This window comes from Symphalangus syndactylus, chromosome 20 (genome assembly GCF_028878055.3).
Source record: "Symphalangus syndactylus isolate Jambi chromosome 20, NHGRI_mSymSyn1-v2.1_pri, whole genome shotgun sequence".
NCBI lineage: Eukaryota > Metazoa > Chordata > Mammalia > Primates > Hylobatidae > Symphalangus > Symphalangus syndactylus.
In genome coordinates, this window is record NC_072442.2 from 18,502,092 (window position 1) to 18,517,614 (window position 15,523).

Here is a 15,523-nt window from a genome sequence, read left to right on the forward strand (position 1 = left end):
ATAAAAAGATGCTCTTTCTCATTAAAAAAGCAATTTAAAATTAGTAATAGCAAACAATGATAATTCTATGTGCTAGGTACTGTTCAAAGCTCTCTGCATGTACTGACTCATTTAATCCTCACAAAAAACATAAGGCAGAAACTATTATTAACTTCATTTTAGAGATGAGAAAACATAAATGAGGAAGTTAAGCAATTTCTCTAGTATTTCACAAGAAGTAGCAGAGTAGGAATTTAAACCCAAGAAATCTATCCCCACAGTCTGTACTATTTAATCTCTCAAACTATAATGGGAAATAACCATTTTTCACCCACTGAATCAGCATCCTACTAGGCAAGGCTTTGGGAAAACAGGCACTTTAACTGGTGGGAATTCAAATGGACATTACAGGGGCTGGGCATGGTGGCTCACGCCTGTAATCTCAGCACTTTGGGAGGCCTAGGAAGGTGGATCACTTGAGGCAAAGAGTTCAAGAACAGACTGGGCAACATGGCAAAATCCCATCTCTACTAAAAATACAAAAATTAGTCAGGTGTGGTTAATGCATGCCTGTAATCCCAGCTACTCGAGGCTGATGCATGAGAACTGCTTGAACCTGGGAGGCGGAGGGTGCAGTGAGCTGAGATCATGCCACTGCACTCCAGTCTGGACAAGAGAGTGAGACTGTCTCAAAAAAAAAAAAAAAAGGCATTACAGAATTACAGAGAGTTATTTAGTTTTTGTTTGTTTGTTTGTTTGTTGTTGTTGTTTTCTTGAAATACACGTCTGGGTGCTTATAATCCTAGCCCTTTGGGAGGCTGAGGTGGGCAGATCACTAGGGCCCAGGAGCTGGAGACCAGCCTGGGCAACATGGCAAAACCTCATCTCTACAAAATATACAAAAATTAGCTGGGTGTGGTGGTGTGCACCTGTAGTACCAGCTACTTGGGAGGCTGAGGTGAGAGGATCACTTGGGCCCAGGAGGTTATGGCTGCAGTGAGCCATGATTGTGCCACTGTACTCCAGCCAGGGTGACAGAACATATCTCAAAAATAATAATAATAAATAAAATAAAAATACACCCATGCTTTAAAGCCAGGGATCTGTGCATTACTGAAAAGTAGCTGTAATGATAATGGTGGAAACAATCTGTATGTTCATAAACACTGCACTGGTAAAATATATTACCATATGTAAAGAACAATGGAACACATATAGCCATAAAAAAAGATAATCTCTATATGTGCAGATAGAAATGATCTCCAAAAATCAGTTAAGGTACAGAAATAACTAACTAACTAACTAAGTAAATAAATAAATAAATATCTACTTTTTTTTTTTTTGAGATGGAGTTTCGCTTTTGTTGCCTAGGCTGGAGTGCAATGGCGCGATCTCGGCTCATGGCAACCTCGGCTGGCCGCAACCTGCGCCTCCCGGGTTCAAGTGATTCTTCTTCTCCTGCCACAGCCTCTCAAGTAGCTGGGATTACAGACATGCACCACCACGCCTGGCTTATTTTGTATTTTTAGTAGAGACGGGGTTTCTCCATGTTGGTCAGGCTGGTCTCAAAGAACTCCCGACCTCAGGTGACGCACCTGCCTTGGCCTTCAAAAGTGCTAAGATTACAGGCGTGAGCCACCGCGCCCGGCTACTATCTTAGTTTTTAAAATAATGTAAAAGTTTATACTAAAATATATTTTCTGGCTGGGTGCGGTGGTTCATGCCTGTAATCCCAGCACTTAGGGAGGCTGAGGCAGGCAGATCACTTGAGGCCAGGAGTTCGAGACCAGCCCGGCCAATGTGATGAAACCCTGTCTCTACTAAAAATACAAAAAGTTAGCCGGGCGTGGTGGCGTGCACCCATACTCCAAGCTATTCGGGAGGCTAAGCCAGGAGAATTGCGTGAACCCAGGAGGCAGACGTTATGGTGAGCCAAGATGGCGCCAGTGCACTCCAGCATGGGTGACAAAGCGAGACTCTGTCTCCAAAACAAAAAAACAAATAAAATAAAATAAAATATATTTTCATTGACCTGCATTTTTCACAGAATATTAGTTTTGTAATGAGATTTAAATTATTTAGCCATTAAAAGAGGGGAAAAAATGAAAATATAGGCAAGTCTACTACTTTCATATGTAATACATTCCAAATCCATACACAAAAGTCAAAGATTTCAAGAAGTATTATTCCAAATATATTTGAAAAACTCCAATTACAGCCCACCTTTCAGAGACAATCTTCAATAAATAGTTCAAATATTTGGAATGGTATTTTCATCACAGCTGACAATAAATCCACATACCTATTATGAGAATTCATTTGCTACTCTGGTCACAACCAGCAAATTTCTTCTTTGTTGTAATTCTTTTTAAATGAAGACCTGAGGGCCTTTTATCACTAATATAACCCTCATTCCCCACTCCGCCTCCCTTTTCCATTTAATTTTGTAAAACAATTTATAACAAAAGTATTTTTTTTGCCTTTAAAAAAAAAATCTTAGCAGTATGTCCCTTTCTTCATGTAAAATCTTGAGGGAAAGCCCCCTATGTGTAAGAACAGTCCTAAGAGAAGCCACTCCTTTTGAAGTGGAGTTGGAGAGTTGAGTAAGCTGAATGTTGGAAATGGTGGGAAAAAAAGCTAGGATTGGACCACAGTGGCCTTAAGAATATACCACAAATATATTTAAAGAAAACTAATGCGCTTATTCTAGTTGGGCACAGAAATCTGAGGACTGATATAAAATCAGTCATTATATATCACTATAAATTACTTACCATAAGAGCCTCGGCCAGCCATTTTATGAAATTGTTGCCAAGTGAGAGGACCCTGAACACCCCAAGGTCTTACTGTTCTTTTTTTCTGAATGGCATCCTGAAGAACTGGCTGAAGAGAGAGGAGCATTCGAAGTATATCCTGTGAGCACTGCATACTCACATCTACAAGCATTTTAAAAAAAACAAGCAATTAAGAATTGCTATTGCCAACACAAATAAAATTTTAAGATAATACAAAACACATACAGGGAAGTTCAGGTCTTCATCATCAAGAAGATTAAACCCTTACTTGTGCAGAGAATTGCATTAAGTTCTATAAGATGATCCGTAGAAATGGTTCTTCTAGATACTTACAACCAAGAAGACACACTATAAAAAGTTACTGTAACTTATTTCCATAAAAAGTCATTCATTAGCTGATTAATCAATTTATAAATTAATCAAATAAATTTCTTTCTTTTTGCATTTATGTTGGCTGTTTTGGTGCTGTAGGTATTTTACCAGAAAGAAGTCTGCCTCACACTGAAATTATATCCCATAATTAGCACTACTATGGTAAAGTGAATAAAGACTGGTTATAATTATTAAAGTTTAATTTGAAAAAAACAGTAGACTTTAACCATTCTAAAATACAGAAATTATACAGTAACTTGCTCACACTGCTAAAAAGTATATTATTCATAAATATTTTATAAGCTTATACATCTTAAATATTTATAGATTATCAAATTATGACCTGTATTTCTGACCAACTATCAGAATGGGTATGAAAGGTGCTCCTCATAAATGTCAAATGACTCAAGGAAAAAATCACTAAATGATATTGATATAATAAATGTGGCCCCCAGAATGGTCCAGTTGTACCACTAAACCTGTTTGAGCACAGTTATATTAAATCATTCAATTTTAATTCGTTATTACCTTTGCCTAATTTATCGTTATTGGCCCCAATTTCCTATACCTAAAAAGTGTAGTGGCTGGCCCCAGTGGCTCACACCTGTAATTCCAGCACTTTGGGAGACCAAGGCGGGTGGACTGTTTGAGGTCAGGAGTTTGAGACCAGCCTGGCCAACACAGTGAAACCCTGTCTCTACCAAAAAATATAAAACTTAGCCAGGCATGGTGGCACATGCCTGTAATCCCAGCTACTCGGGAGGCTAAGGCAGGAGAATCGCTTGAACCCAGGAGGCAGGGGTTGCAGTGAGCTGAGATCATGGCATTGCACTCCAGCTTGGGTGACAAAGTGAGAGCCTGTCTCAAAAACAAAAACAAAAGTGTATGGAACTAGATAAAACTAAGTTCCAAATACAATACTTAATATGTAATATGCTTAAATAAACTTTTGTATACATAGAATACTATTTAGTAGATGAGAATGCTAACAGGCCGGGCTTGGGTGGTGGCTCATGCCTGTAATTCCAGCACTTTGGGAGACTGAGGCAGTCAGACTGCTTGAGCTTAGGAGTTCACAGGCAGCCTGCGCAACATAGCAAAACCCTGTCTCTACAAAAAGTTAGCTGGGTATGGTACCATGCGCCTGTGGTCCCAGCTACTCAGGAGACTGAAGTGGGAGGATCACTTGAACCCATGAGGTCAAGGTTACAGTGAGCCATGATAGCATAACACTGCACTTCAGCCTGGACAACAGAGCAAGACCCTTTCTCAAATAATAAATAAATAAATAAATAAATATGATCAGAAAAAAATACCTATCAAGTACTATGCTTATTACCTGCATGACAAAATAATCTGTATGCTGACCCCCAGGACACACAGTTTACCTTTTACTTATATAACAAACCTGGCACATGTACCCATGAACCTAAAAGTTAAAAAAAAAGGAGTGATCATGGAGGATAATCAATCAATAGAAATAAACTGAAAATCCAGAAATCAAACCTCATGCTTATGATAAATTGATTTTTGACAAAGGTACCAAGACAACTTAAAGATAACATTTTTCCATAGATGATTCTGGGACAACTAGATATCCACATGCAAAAGAGTGAAGTCAGAACCCTTCCATATACTATATACAAAAAATTCAGAATGGATCAGAGATCTAAATATAAAAGCTAAAACTAAAAAGTTATTTCAAAAAAGTAATAGGAATAAATTTTCAAGACCTTGGGTTAGGTCCTGACCTAGACACCAAAAGCACAAGCAACAAGAGAAAAAATAAATTGGACTTCATCAAAATTAAAAATGTTTGTGCTTCAAAGAATGCCATCAAGAAAGTAAAAAGATTTCACATCCTATGGAGATATGAAAAAAAGGAAAGTGAAAAGAAGCTGAGTGTGATGGTAGGCCCCTGTAGTCCTAGCTACTTGGGGAGGCTGCAGTGGGAGGATCGCTTGAATCCAAGAGTTTGAGACCAGCCTGGGCAAAGTAGCAAGACCCCATACCTTAAAAAAAAAAAAAAAATGAAAAGACAACCCAGAGTATAGGAGAAAATATATGCAAATCGCACATGTGATAAGGGCGCTTATGTCCTTGTATCCAAGATATATAAAGAACTCTTAGGATTCAACAATAAAAATACATAAAAACCTAATTTTAAAAATGGGCAAAAAATCTGAAAAGTCATTTCTCCAAAGAAGATATACAAATGGACAACAAGCACACGAAACAATGTTCAACATTATTAGTCATTAGGGAAATGCAGATGAAACCACAATGAGATACTACTTCACACAAAGTATCACAATGAGATACTTTGATTATAAGATTACTATAATAAGAAAAACAATGTGACAAGTATAAGTGAAACCCTCATATATTGCTGGTAGTTATGTAAAATGGTGCAGCTCCTATGGAAAACAATCTGGCAGTTCCTCAAAAGATTAAACAGGTCAGGTGTGGTGGTGCATGCTTGTAATCCCAGCTACTGGGGAGGCTGAGGCACAAGAATTGCTTGAACCTGGGAGTCAGTGGTTGCAATGAGCCAAGATCGTGCCCCACTGCACTCCAGCCTGGATGACAGAGCGAGACTCTGCCTCAAAACAAAACAAAGGCCAAGCGCAGTGGCTCATATCTGTAATCCCAGCACTCTGGGAGGCCGAGGCAGGCAGGTCACCTGAGGTCAGGAGTTTGAGACCAGCCTGGCCAACATGGTGAAACCCCGTTTCTACTAAAAATACAAAAATTAGCCAGGTGTGGTGGCACGTGCCTGTAATCCCAGTTACTTGGGAGGCTGAGGCGGGAGAATTGCTTGAACCTGGGAGGTGGAGGTTGCAGTGAGCCAAGATTGCACCACTGCACCCCAGCCTGGGCAACAAGAGCAAGACTCCGTCTCAAAAAAAATAAATAAATAAAATAAAGATTAAACAGAATATGACTCAGTGAGTCCACTTAAGAGTAATAAAAATATGTCCATATAAAAACTTGTACACAAATGTTCATGGGAGCATTATTCATAATAGCCAAAAAGTGGAAAAAACCTAAATATCCATCAACTAATGAATGGATAAATAAAATACGGTATCTTCATACAATGGAATATTATTTGGCAATAAAGTACTAATATGTGCTATAGCATAGATGAACCTTGAAAACATTATGGAAAGTGAAAAAAGCCAGTCACTGAAGACCATACAGTATGTAATTCGATTGATATGCAATATCCAAAAGCGGCAAATCTAGAGAGACAGAAAGCAGTGGTTATCTATAGCTAGGAAAGAAGGTTGGATGGAAAAAGGGAGTGACTGCTAATGGGTAGGGGGTTTAATATGAAAATGTTCTAAAACCCACTGTGTTGATGACTGTCCAACTCTGCATACTAAAAAGCAGCCAACTGTACATTTTAAATGGCGGAATTGTATGGTATTCTTGATTTTTGTTCAGCAAGTATGTATTTTTTATAATTAGAACAGAGCTTTTTCTATCTTCAACAAAATTAATGTTGTCATTAAAATATACAAACTATACTGGCTGGGTGCGGTGGCTCATGCTTGTAATCCCAGCACTTTGGGAGGCCGAGGTGGGTGGATCACGAGGTCAGGAGATTGAGACCATCCCGGCTAACATGGTGAAATCCCGTCTCTACTAAAAATACAAAAAATTAGCTGGGCGTGTGGCGGGCACCTGTAGTCCCAGCTACTGGAGAGGCTAAGGCAGGAGAATGGCGTGAACCCGGTAGGTGGAGCTTGCAGTGAGCCGAGATCACGCCACTGCACTCCAGCCTGGGCAACAGAGTGAGACTCCGTCTCAAAAACAAACAAACAAACAAAAAACCCAAAAAAATATACATATATATACAAACTATACTTTGTAGACTTTTAAATACATTCAAACATACCTTCTTTCAAGATGTTAAAACTAAATAAACAAATCCAAACATCTATTTTAATATCCTGATCATCTACTGTGTTCATTGTTCTAGGTGTTTAGATCATAGACAAAACTCTTTGCCTTTACACAGAACTTTGCAGAGTGTACTTAATGGGGGTAAGAAACAACAATTAATAAATTTTATTATGTTAGAAGGTAATAGTCAACACTATGGAAAGAAAGCAAGATGGAGAACAAGAAGAAGGGTTTGCATTTTTATAATGAGAAGATGGTATCTGACAAGATTTAAAGGAGACAGAGTTATCCACATAAGTATCTGGAAAACGAGTATCCAAGAGGGAGGAAACATGCCAAGGGCTCTAATGCAGGAGCCTGCCACCATTTCATGATGCTGCTATAATTTAATCAACGTATTCTAATATTGCACATTTGCGTTTTCCAACATTACTTTTTTTTTCTTGAGACGGAGCCTCTGTCGCCCAGGCTGGAGTGCGGTGGCGCGATCTCTGCTCACTGCAAGCTCCTCCTCCCAGGTTCACACCATTCTCCTGCCTCAGCCTCCCAAGTAGCTGGGACTACAGGCGCCCCCCACCATGCCTGGCTAATTTTGTGTAGTTTTAGTAGAGACGGGGTTTCACCGTGTTAGCCAGGATGTTCTTGATCTGACCTTGTGATCCACTTGCCTCAGCCTCCCAAAGTGCTGGGATTACAGGCATGAGCCACCGTGCCCAGCCCATTATTTGTTTCTAATACTGAAAATTTTTAATTGAAATATAAAGGCTTTTCTTTCTTTTCTCAAACTCCTGGTCTCAAGCAATACTCCCGCCTCAGCCTCCCAAAATGCTGGGATTACAGAGGTGAGCCATGGTGCCCGGCCCCATTTCTCTCTTTCTTGTACTAAATTATTTTCTTTGGACAAGTTGTTCAGAAATTCATTTTCAAGTCTGCAGCTTTCTGTTTACATCAGTGCTTACTGTTATTCAAAAAACATATATCAGGTAAAGCTCAATATTTTCCATTATTTGGCAAACAAGTTGGTTCTTAAAAACAAAATAATTATAAAGAGTGCCACTAATCCTCCTGCTGCTGTCATTACCACTACTAACATCTGACTTCTTACTATGTGCCAAAAACTGCCTTTTTTTTTTTCCTTCAGACCGAGTTTCACTCTTGTTGCCCGGGCTGGAGTGAAATGGCAGGATCTCGGGCTCACTGCAATCTCCAAAACTGCTTTTTTTTAATTATTATTATTATTTTTCACACCAAGTTTCACTCTTGTCGCCCGGGCTGGAGTGCAATGGCAGGATCTCGGGCTCACTGCAACCTCCACCTCATGGGTTCAAGCAATTCTCCTGCCTTAGCCTCCCGAGTAGCTGGGGTTATAGGCATGCGCCACCATGCCCAGCTCATTTTTGTATTTTTAGTAGAGATGGGGTTTCACCATGTTGGTCAGGCTGGTCTCAAACTCCTGGGTGGCTCATGCCTGAAATCCCAGCACTTTGTGGGGGGCCAAGGTGGGCGGATCAACTGCTCTGTTTTATATGTATTATTTCATTTGATTCTCTCAATACTCTGTAAAGTAAATCTATTATTGACCCTATTTTAAGAAATCAAGGCACAGAAAGGTTAACTAACTTGGCCCAAGGTAGCAGGTAGTATATAGTGCTAGAGTCATGTTTCAAACCCAAGCAGTCTGAGTCCACAGCCTATGTTCTTAACTACTCTATATGGCTTAAAATAATCTTTCCTTTTTTTGAATACCTATGATATTTATTTGTATCTTTCCCTTTTTAAATTTGGTCCCTGAGAATAACTGAATAATTGGTCCCTGAGAATAACTGGATAAATGCTGATACTATGTCATATACATGAACTTAATCACTGGTCCATGTGTTGTCCTCTTACATTTCAAAAATTTCCTTTAATAATAAAATGAACAACTGTAATCTCACTGCCCAAGAACTAGAACACTACCAAAAACGATCTTATTAAATGTTTCTCCCTATCCTATCTCTTGGTCATTTTTGGACACGTGAAATTTCAAGAATTAACCAATATCTTCGATTTTATGTGCATGTAAATAATACATTTAGTTGTGCTTGTTTCAAAACTTCATTAACGGTAATACATTAAAGAGGTATTTTTAAAGGATATCTGACTATACGTAATCTTCCGGGACTTGTTCCCTCTTCCTCTCCTCAGTAGTATCACTAAGATTCATCTATTTGTTATATATAACTGTATTCATTTTCAGAAGCCATATAACATTCCATCTGTACTATCATGATAACTCAACCCTGCATTACATGGCCATTATTTTCTTCTTGAGAAGAGTCTCACTCTGTCAAATAGGCTGAGTGCAGTGGTACAATCATGGTTCACTGAATCCTCCATCTCCTAGGTTCAAGCTATACTCCCACCTCAGCCTCCCAAGTAGCTGAGACTACAGGTGCATGCTACCACACCCAGCTAATTTTTGTATTTTTAGTAGAGATGGGTTTTGCCATGTTCACCAGGCTGGTCTTGAACTCCTGGGCTCAAATGATCTGCCTGCCTCAGCCTCCCAAGTGCTGGGATTACAGCCATAAGCCATATCTGTCAATTAAAAAAAATTCCTTTCTATAGGATCACTCCCAATGTACCTTTAATAAAATAATAATAAACCTCTCTTTTAACCCTATTATGCAATTTCTCTGCTATCTACAGCAAAAGTCCCCAGAAAATTGTCTAAGTTTGCTTCTCATCCCGTTCTTTTGTGAACCCACTCCAATCACATTGATTGAAACTGCCTATCAAGGTGACCACCAACTTCTATGTTGTCACATCCAATAGCCTGTCTCAGTTTTCACCTTAATGTATCGAAGTATCATCACTCTCTTCTAAATATTCCCAGGCTGGGCACGGTGGCTCACACCTGTAATCTTAGCACTTTGGGAGGCTGAGGCAGGTGGATTGCCTGAGCTCAGGAGTTTGAGACCAGCCTGGGCAACACAGTGAAACCTCGTCTCTACTAAAATACAAAAAATTAGACAGGTGTGGTGGCGTGTACCTGTAGTCCCAGCCACTTGGGAGGCTGAGGCAGGAGAATTGCTTGAATCCGGGAGGTGGAGGTTGCAGCGAGCCGAGATCGCGCCACTGCACTCCAGCCTGGCGACAGAGCGAGACTCTGTCTCAAAACAAAAACAAACAAACATCCCTATACTTGATTTCTAGGATAACATACTCCCTTGGTTTTCCTCCAACCTCCTTCTCAATTTCCTTTCCTGGTGCCTCTTCTCCCTCCCCACCTCTAAATGTCAGCTCCATCCTTGTACTACTCTATCTACAATTACTCTATAGGTTATTTCATCCAGATCCACAGCTTTTCATAATGATAACTCACACACAAAATTTTTCAGTCTCCAGACCCAATCATTCCTCTGAGTTTAAAACATATTATCTCCAAATGTGTATCTGATTTACTCCCCAGTGTTTCCCTCCTCTGTAGTTAGTACTACCATTCACCCAGGTGCTCAAGCTATTATTGATGCCTCATCTTTTCTTACATGTCTATTGGCAAACCCTGTAGGTTCTACTTCCCAAATATACCTAAAACCTATTACTTACATCTCACTGGCCTCTTATCTTGTTTAAGCTACCATCATCTTTCACTTAAGCTACTGAAACTGCCTTCCAACTGATTTATCCTGCTTCTGTTCTCACTTTCACTACTTCCAAACCCCAAGGCTATTTTCCACACAATAGCAACAGAGAGTCTTGCTCTGTTGCCCAGGCTGGAGTGCAGTGGCATTATCTCAGCTCAACATAACCTCCGCCTCCCAGGTTCAAGCAACTCCTCTGCCTTGGCCTCCTGAGCAGCTGGGACCACAGGCGCGCCCCACCACGCTGGCTAATTTTTGTATTTGTCACCATATTGGGCAGGCTGGTCTCGAACTCCTGACCTCATGATCTGCCCACCTCAGTGTACCAAAGTGCTGGGATTAGACGCGTGAGCCACCGCACCCGGCCATTTTTTTTTCTTTTAGATGGGAGTTTCACTCTTGTTGCCCAGGCTGGAGCGCAGTAGCGTGATCTCGGCTCACTGCAACTTCCACCTCCCGGGTCCAAGTAATTATCCTGCCTTAGCCTCCCGAGTAGCTGGGATTACAGGCACCCACCACCAAGCCCAGCTAATTTTAAATTTTTAGTAAAGACAGGATTTCACTATGTTGGTCAGGCTGGTCTCTAACTCCTGACCTCAGGTGACCTGCCTACCTCGGCCTCCCAAAGTGCTGGGATTACAGGCATGAGCCACCGTGCCAGACTGAGAGATCTCTTAAAAAACAATCAGAATAAGGATCATGTTACTTTCCTTGTCAAAACTGTTCAATAGCTTCCCATCATATTTAGTATAAACCACAAAGGCCTTACATGGTCTGTAAGACTCTAAATGATGCTGGTGAATGGCTACCTCCTAAATTTCATCTCCTTCCAGTCTCCCTATCACCCGAAGTATTCCAGCAACATCAGTCACCTTAATGTTCCCCAAACATGTAAAAGCAAAATACTCCCTCAGGGTCTTTGCACTGCCTGAAACACTCTTCCCTCATTTAACTACATAGCTCATATTCTATGTTATGTAGGAGTTTGCCCAAATGCTATCTCCTCAGTAGTATCTTATCTGACCATACATCTAAAATAGTACATATGTGTCTTTTTCTACTGTTTTACTCTGCTTTTTCTCCAAATTATTTCTTACTATCTATTATATGCTTTTTTGTTTATTTCCTATTCTTTCCACTAAATTATAGATTCAAAAAGGGCAAAGAATATGTGTGCTTTGTTCAACAGTGAATCTAGGCTAATACCTGGCACATACAAGGTGCCCAGTAAATACTTAATGAGTGAAAGAATGTTGAATAAAGCAGACCACTAGCAATGTTATGCTAATAAATATATGGAATGTGCCTTTCATATTCCTACATAAGTATATAATTACAGATTTATAATAACCATACTTTTATTGGTGAAATTAAACTAAACTTCTAAGAAATTCTCCCTTTAAAAACGTCATCCATAAAGAGTTTTAAGTCCAACTTTAAATGTCTTTATTTGCTAAGTGGGAAATTGCCTTTATTACTTTTTCCTAAGAATGAAAAGCAAAGTCATACAACTAAAGGGAAATAAGCAAACAAAAAAGTATTTTATTAGCATACTTACCGTTTCTTTTGGACCAGGGGTGTAAGCATGAACTTTTCACAAGTGCTTCATCAACTTTTCCTCCTGACATATTATCCATGAACTGACGCCCATGTTCTAATGCAAGGTAGCAGTCATTGCAACAATCACGCTCTTCAACACGTACCCAATTGCTAATTACACCACTTTTAGGAAAAGGATCTTGGTCTGCTGCTCCAAAGGGTGAAAATAAATTAGTGCACTGATCTTGTAGCAATAATATCAAATCATCAGATAATTTTTCAGATTCCTTTAGTCCTCCATTAACATATTCAGCAGAGGTAGCCCTGAGAGCTTCAAAACGTTTTTCTGCTTCTTTGCCACAGTCTGTATTGCGTCCTATGATATCTAGTTCATCTTCAAGAAATAATCCTGAATTGTTTCCAAATTTTCTGTTCATGACAGCACTGAAGCCACAGGTACACCTATATTGTGCTTCCTGCGTTGGATCTGGAATGTAAACTCCAACATCGGCACCCTTGATATTCATGTTGCAGACACAGATGCAACAACTATCGAAGTTACAGTCTTTAAACAAATTCATAACTGATTCTGAAAGGATGAGGTTTACATAAAGACTGTGTGCTTCAGGGATGGAAGGGACAGTTGCAGGTTCAACAGAATTAAGGGGTCTGCATGTAGATGGGGTAGAAGCTGGTGAATACAAGTCTGAATTTTCGTATTTGACTGAACCTTGAGCACTAGCAGGTCCACCAGCTCCACGAGGAGTCCGAGGAGTCCTTGGAGTCCTTGGAGTTGGAAACCGAGGGGTGGATGGAGAAGGAAGAATTCCTGCTCCGCTGTTACTAGGAGGTGCACTGCTAGGAGGCATCCCAAAAGAAGTATGAGTTTGAGGTGTATAAGCAGGGCCATATTCTTGATCCATATTACTTCCATCACTATCATCACCAGGGTAAAAGAAAATCAAATATATATATATATAAAGGAACATATTAGTAATGTGAAATACAACTAAAAACGTCCCAAATGTTTTTCAATTACATAGAAAATTATGAAAGGACAAGTATTGCAAGAATTACAAGCACAGTCAATTCTTATTTCTGGTTAACATATCTACTCTAAGTGATTGTTGTGCACTAAGGATCAATCAAGTTCAAAAATCATTAATAAGCACTGTATACGCTAATGCATACCTAGACATCCATATTTACTATCTATAAATTTTGTTTACTAGAAATACTTATATTTCCTTGATTCTAAGATGCTATTGACTGTAAAAAAAGAAAAATGATTTTAGAGATGCTCATGTGTAAAAAGGGAAAAACGGTAATTTTAAGATGCTACCACTTATAAGACATCTCAAATTCAGGTTTCTTTTAGCCTTGAGTTGAAACTGACAAAGTCAGAGATGTTAAAATGTGAAAAGTGTGGAAAATATGGCAAATGTAAAAATGGGAGCAATTTAAAATTGCAGCCCAAAAGAAAAGGTGCTTCGGAATACAAATCAAGCATAATAGTCTTAAGTTTCCTAATAGTTTATCCATACCCAATTAACCTTTTTTGTTTGTTTGTTTGTTTGAGACAAAGTCTCACTCTGTTGCCCAGGCTGGAGTGCACTGGTGCGATCTCGGCTCACTGCAACATCTGCCTCCCAGGTTCAAGTCATTCTTGTGCCTCAGCCTCCCAAGTAGCTGGGACTACAGGCACGTGCCACCACGCTTGGCTAATTTTTGTATTTTTAGTAGAGATGGGGTTTCGTATGTTGGCCAGGCTGATCTCAAACTCCTGACCTCAAGGCATACGCCTGCCTTGGCCTCCCAAAGTATGGGAATTACAGGCGTGACTCACTGCTCCCGGCCAATCACTATAATTGATTAACCAGAAATAATTTTTAGAATTTTCAAAAACCAATTTTCTTTTTCCAGCATACCAGGTAAATCTATGAAAAAAAAGTTAAAGCTGTATAAGCAGTCACATACTATTAAAACAACATAAATCATACCCCTCTTTGATGAATGGCATTGCAGGCCCTGAAGAAAGCAATTCCAATTTTCCAACAGTCCAACTCTGACGGTAAATACACTCTTCTGGCAATTTGATAGGGGGCAGATATTGGCTTGGTAGAGTTTTTAGAGGTGCAAACATGGAACATCCCAATAGAATTTGACAATTTTCAGGCTTATAGACATAAGAAAAATCCTACAATATAAAGATGGTAGGTTTTCAGTATCTTATCTTCTAGGGGGAAAAAATAAACAACTCAAACAGGCTCTGGACCTTTTTTCCTTTCTTTAAACAGAATAAAATGTAAATACAATTCTATTATTTTCTCAAATGCATTCTTAATAGTGACAACAATAATTCAGTCCTCAGCTATAAAACTGCAACCACTATAAAATAATTTTTGACTACAGCAACAAACTAATTCTATAAGAAAATATAGGAAGTGAATTGTTTTTCTAGAAAAAACATACTTACTTTAATTTCAGAAGGTTTGGGGCTACAGAATCCCTCATCAACCTCAATTTTGAACTGTGCTCCTATACTAGAACTATTTCCTTCTAGAACAGTTCCTCCAGGTGTTGTATCCATACTACCATATTCTTTATTATTCATATTCATTGGGGAAAATCCCATAATATGTTGTTCCAATGATGGTGGTGTAGGATACATTTTATGAAGATCTGCAGTGCCTATATTTAATAAAAACATACATTTTAACATGACTAGAAATAGGTGAATCTGTGTTTAAAACAAAAGGAGTGGGGAGCTTTGTTGAGATTAAAAGTTTGCAAATTTATCTTGAGCACAGATGAGGGAAGCTTACTTATGCAAGATAACGGGTCCAGATTTCCTGTCTTTGATTCCTTGCAGCTGGCTTTATCATCTGATCCATTCGCTGATTTTTTGGATCCAGGCTATTTAAAAAAAGCACATATTTATCTAAAATTTTACATCCAATGTGATCTCAAAATAGTAATCATTCAGATATAACTTAACAGTAAAGCCCATTCATTAAAAGTAGTATTTTGAATCTGTGATATAGCCAAATACATACTAGTGTTGAAAGATATAAAATATTTCTTAATCACTGACTCCAGATTTATTTATTTGGTAATATTTATTTGGTGAGCCTCCAAATTAAAAGGAAAAAGTTCCTCCAAAGAAAATGACCAATACTTTCAAAATACACAGAAGTAAGGTTAACCTTAACTTAAAACCCAATAATAAGAGGCCAGACATGGTAGCCCACACCTGTAATCCCAGCACTTTGGGAGGCTGAGGCAGGCAGATCAATTTGA

General features: G+C 39.1%; 1 protein-coding gene across 2 annotated transcripts in view; it reads right to left on the bottom strand.

Annotated features, from left to right (window-relative positions):
• MED13 (mediator complex subunit 13) overlaps window positions 1–15,523 on the bottom strand; it is a 127,688-nt gene that overhangs the window by 26,719 nt on the left and 85,446 nt on the right. For both annotated transcript variants that reach the window (XM_055256719.2, XM_055256718.2), the window contains exons 13-17: window positions 15,049–15,139; window positions 14,700–14,914; window positions 14,224–14,420; window positions 12,243–13,159; window positions 2,754–2,915 (exon numbers count right to left, since the gene is read on the bottom strand). In XM_055256719.2, coding sequence (XP_055112694.2) covers window positions 2,754–2,915; window positions 12,243–13,159; window positions 14,224–14,420; window positions 14,700–14,914; window positions 15,049–15,139 — 1,582 coding nt within the window. The remainder of the gene's footprint in view (window positions 1–2,753; window positions 2,916–12,242; window positions 13,160–14,223; window positions 14,421–14,699; window positions 14,915–15,048; window positions 15,140–15,523) is intronic.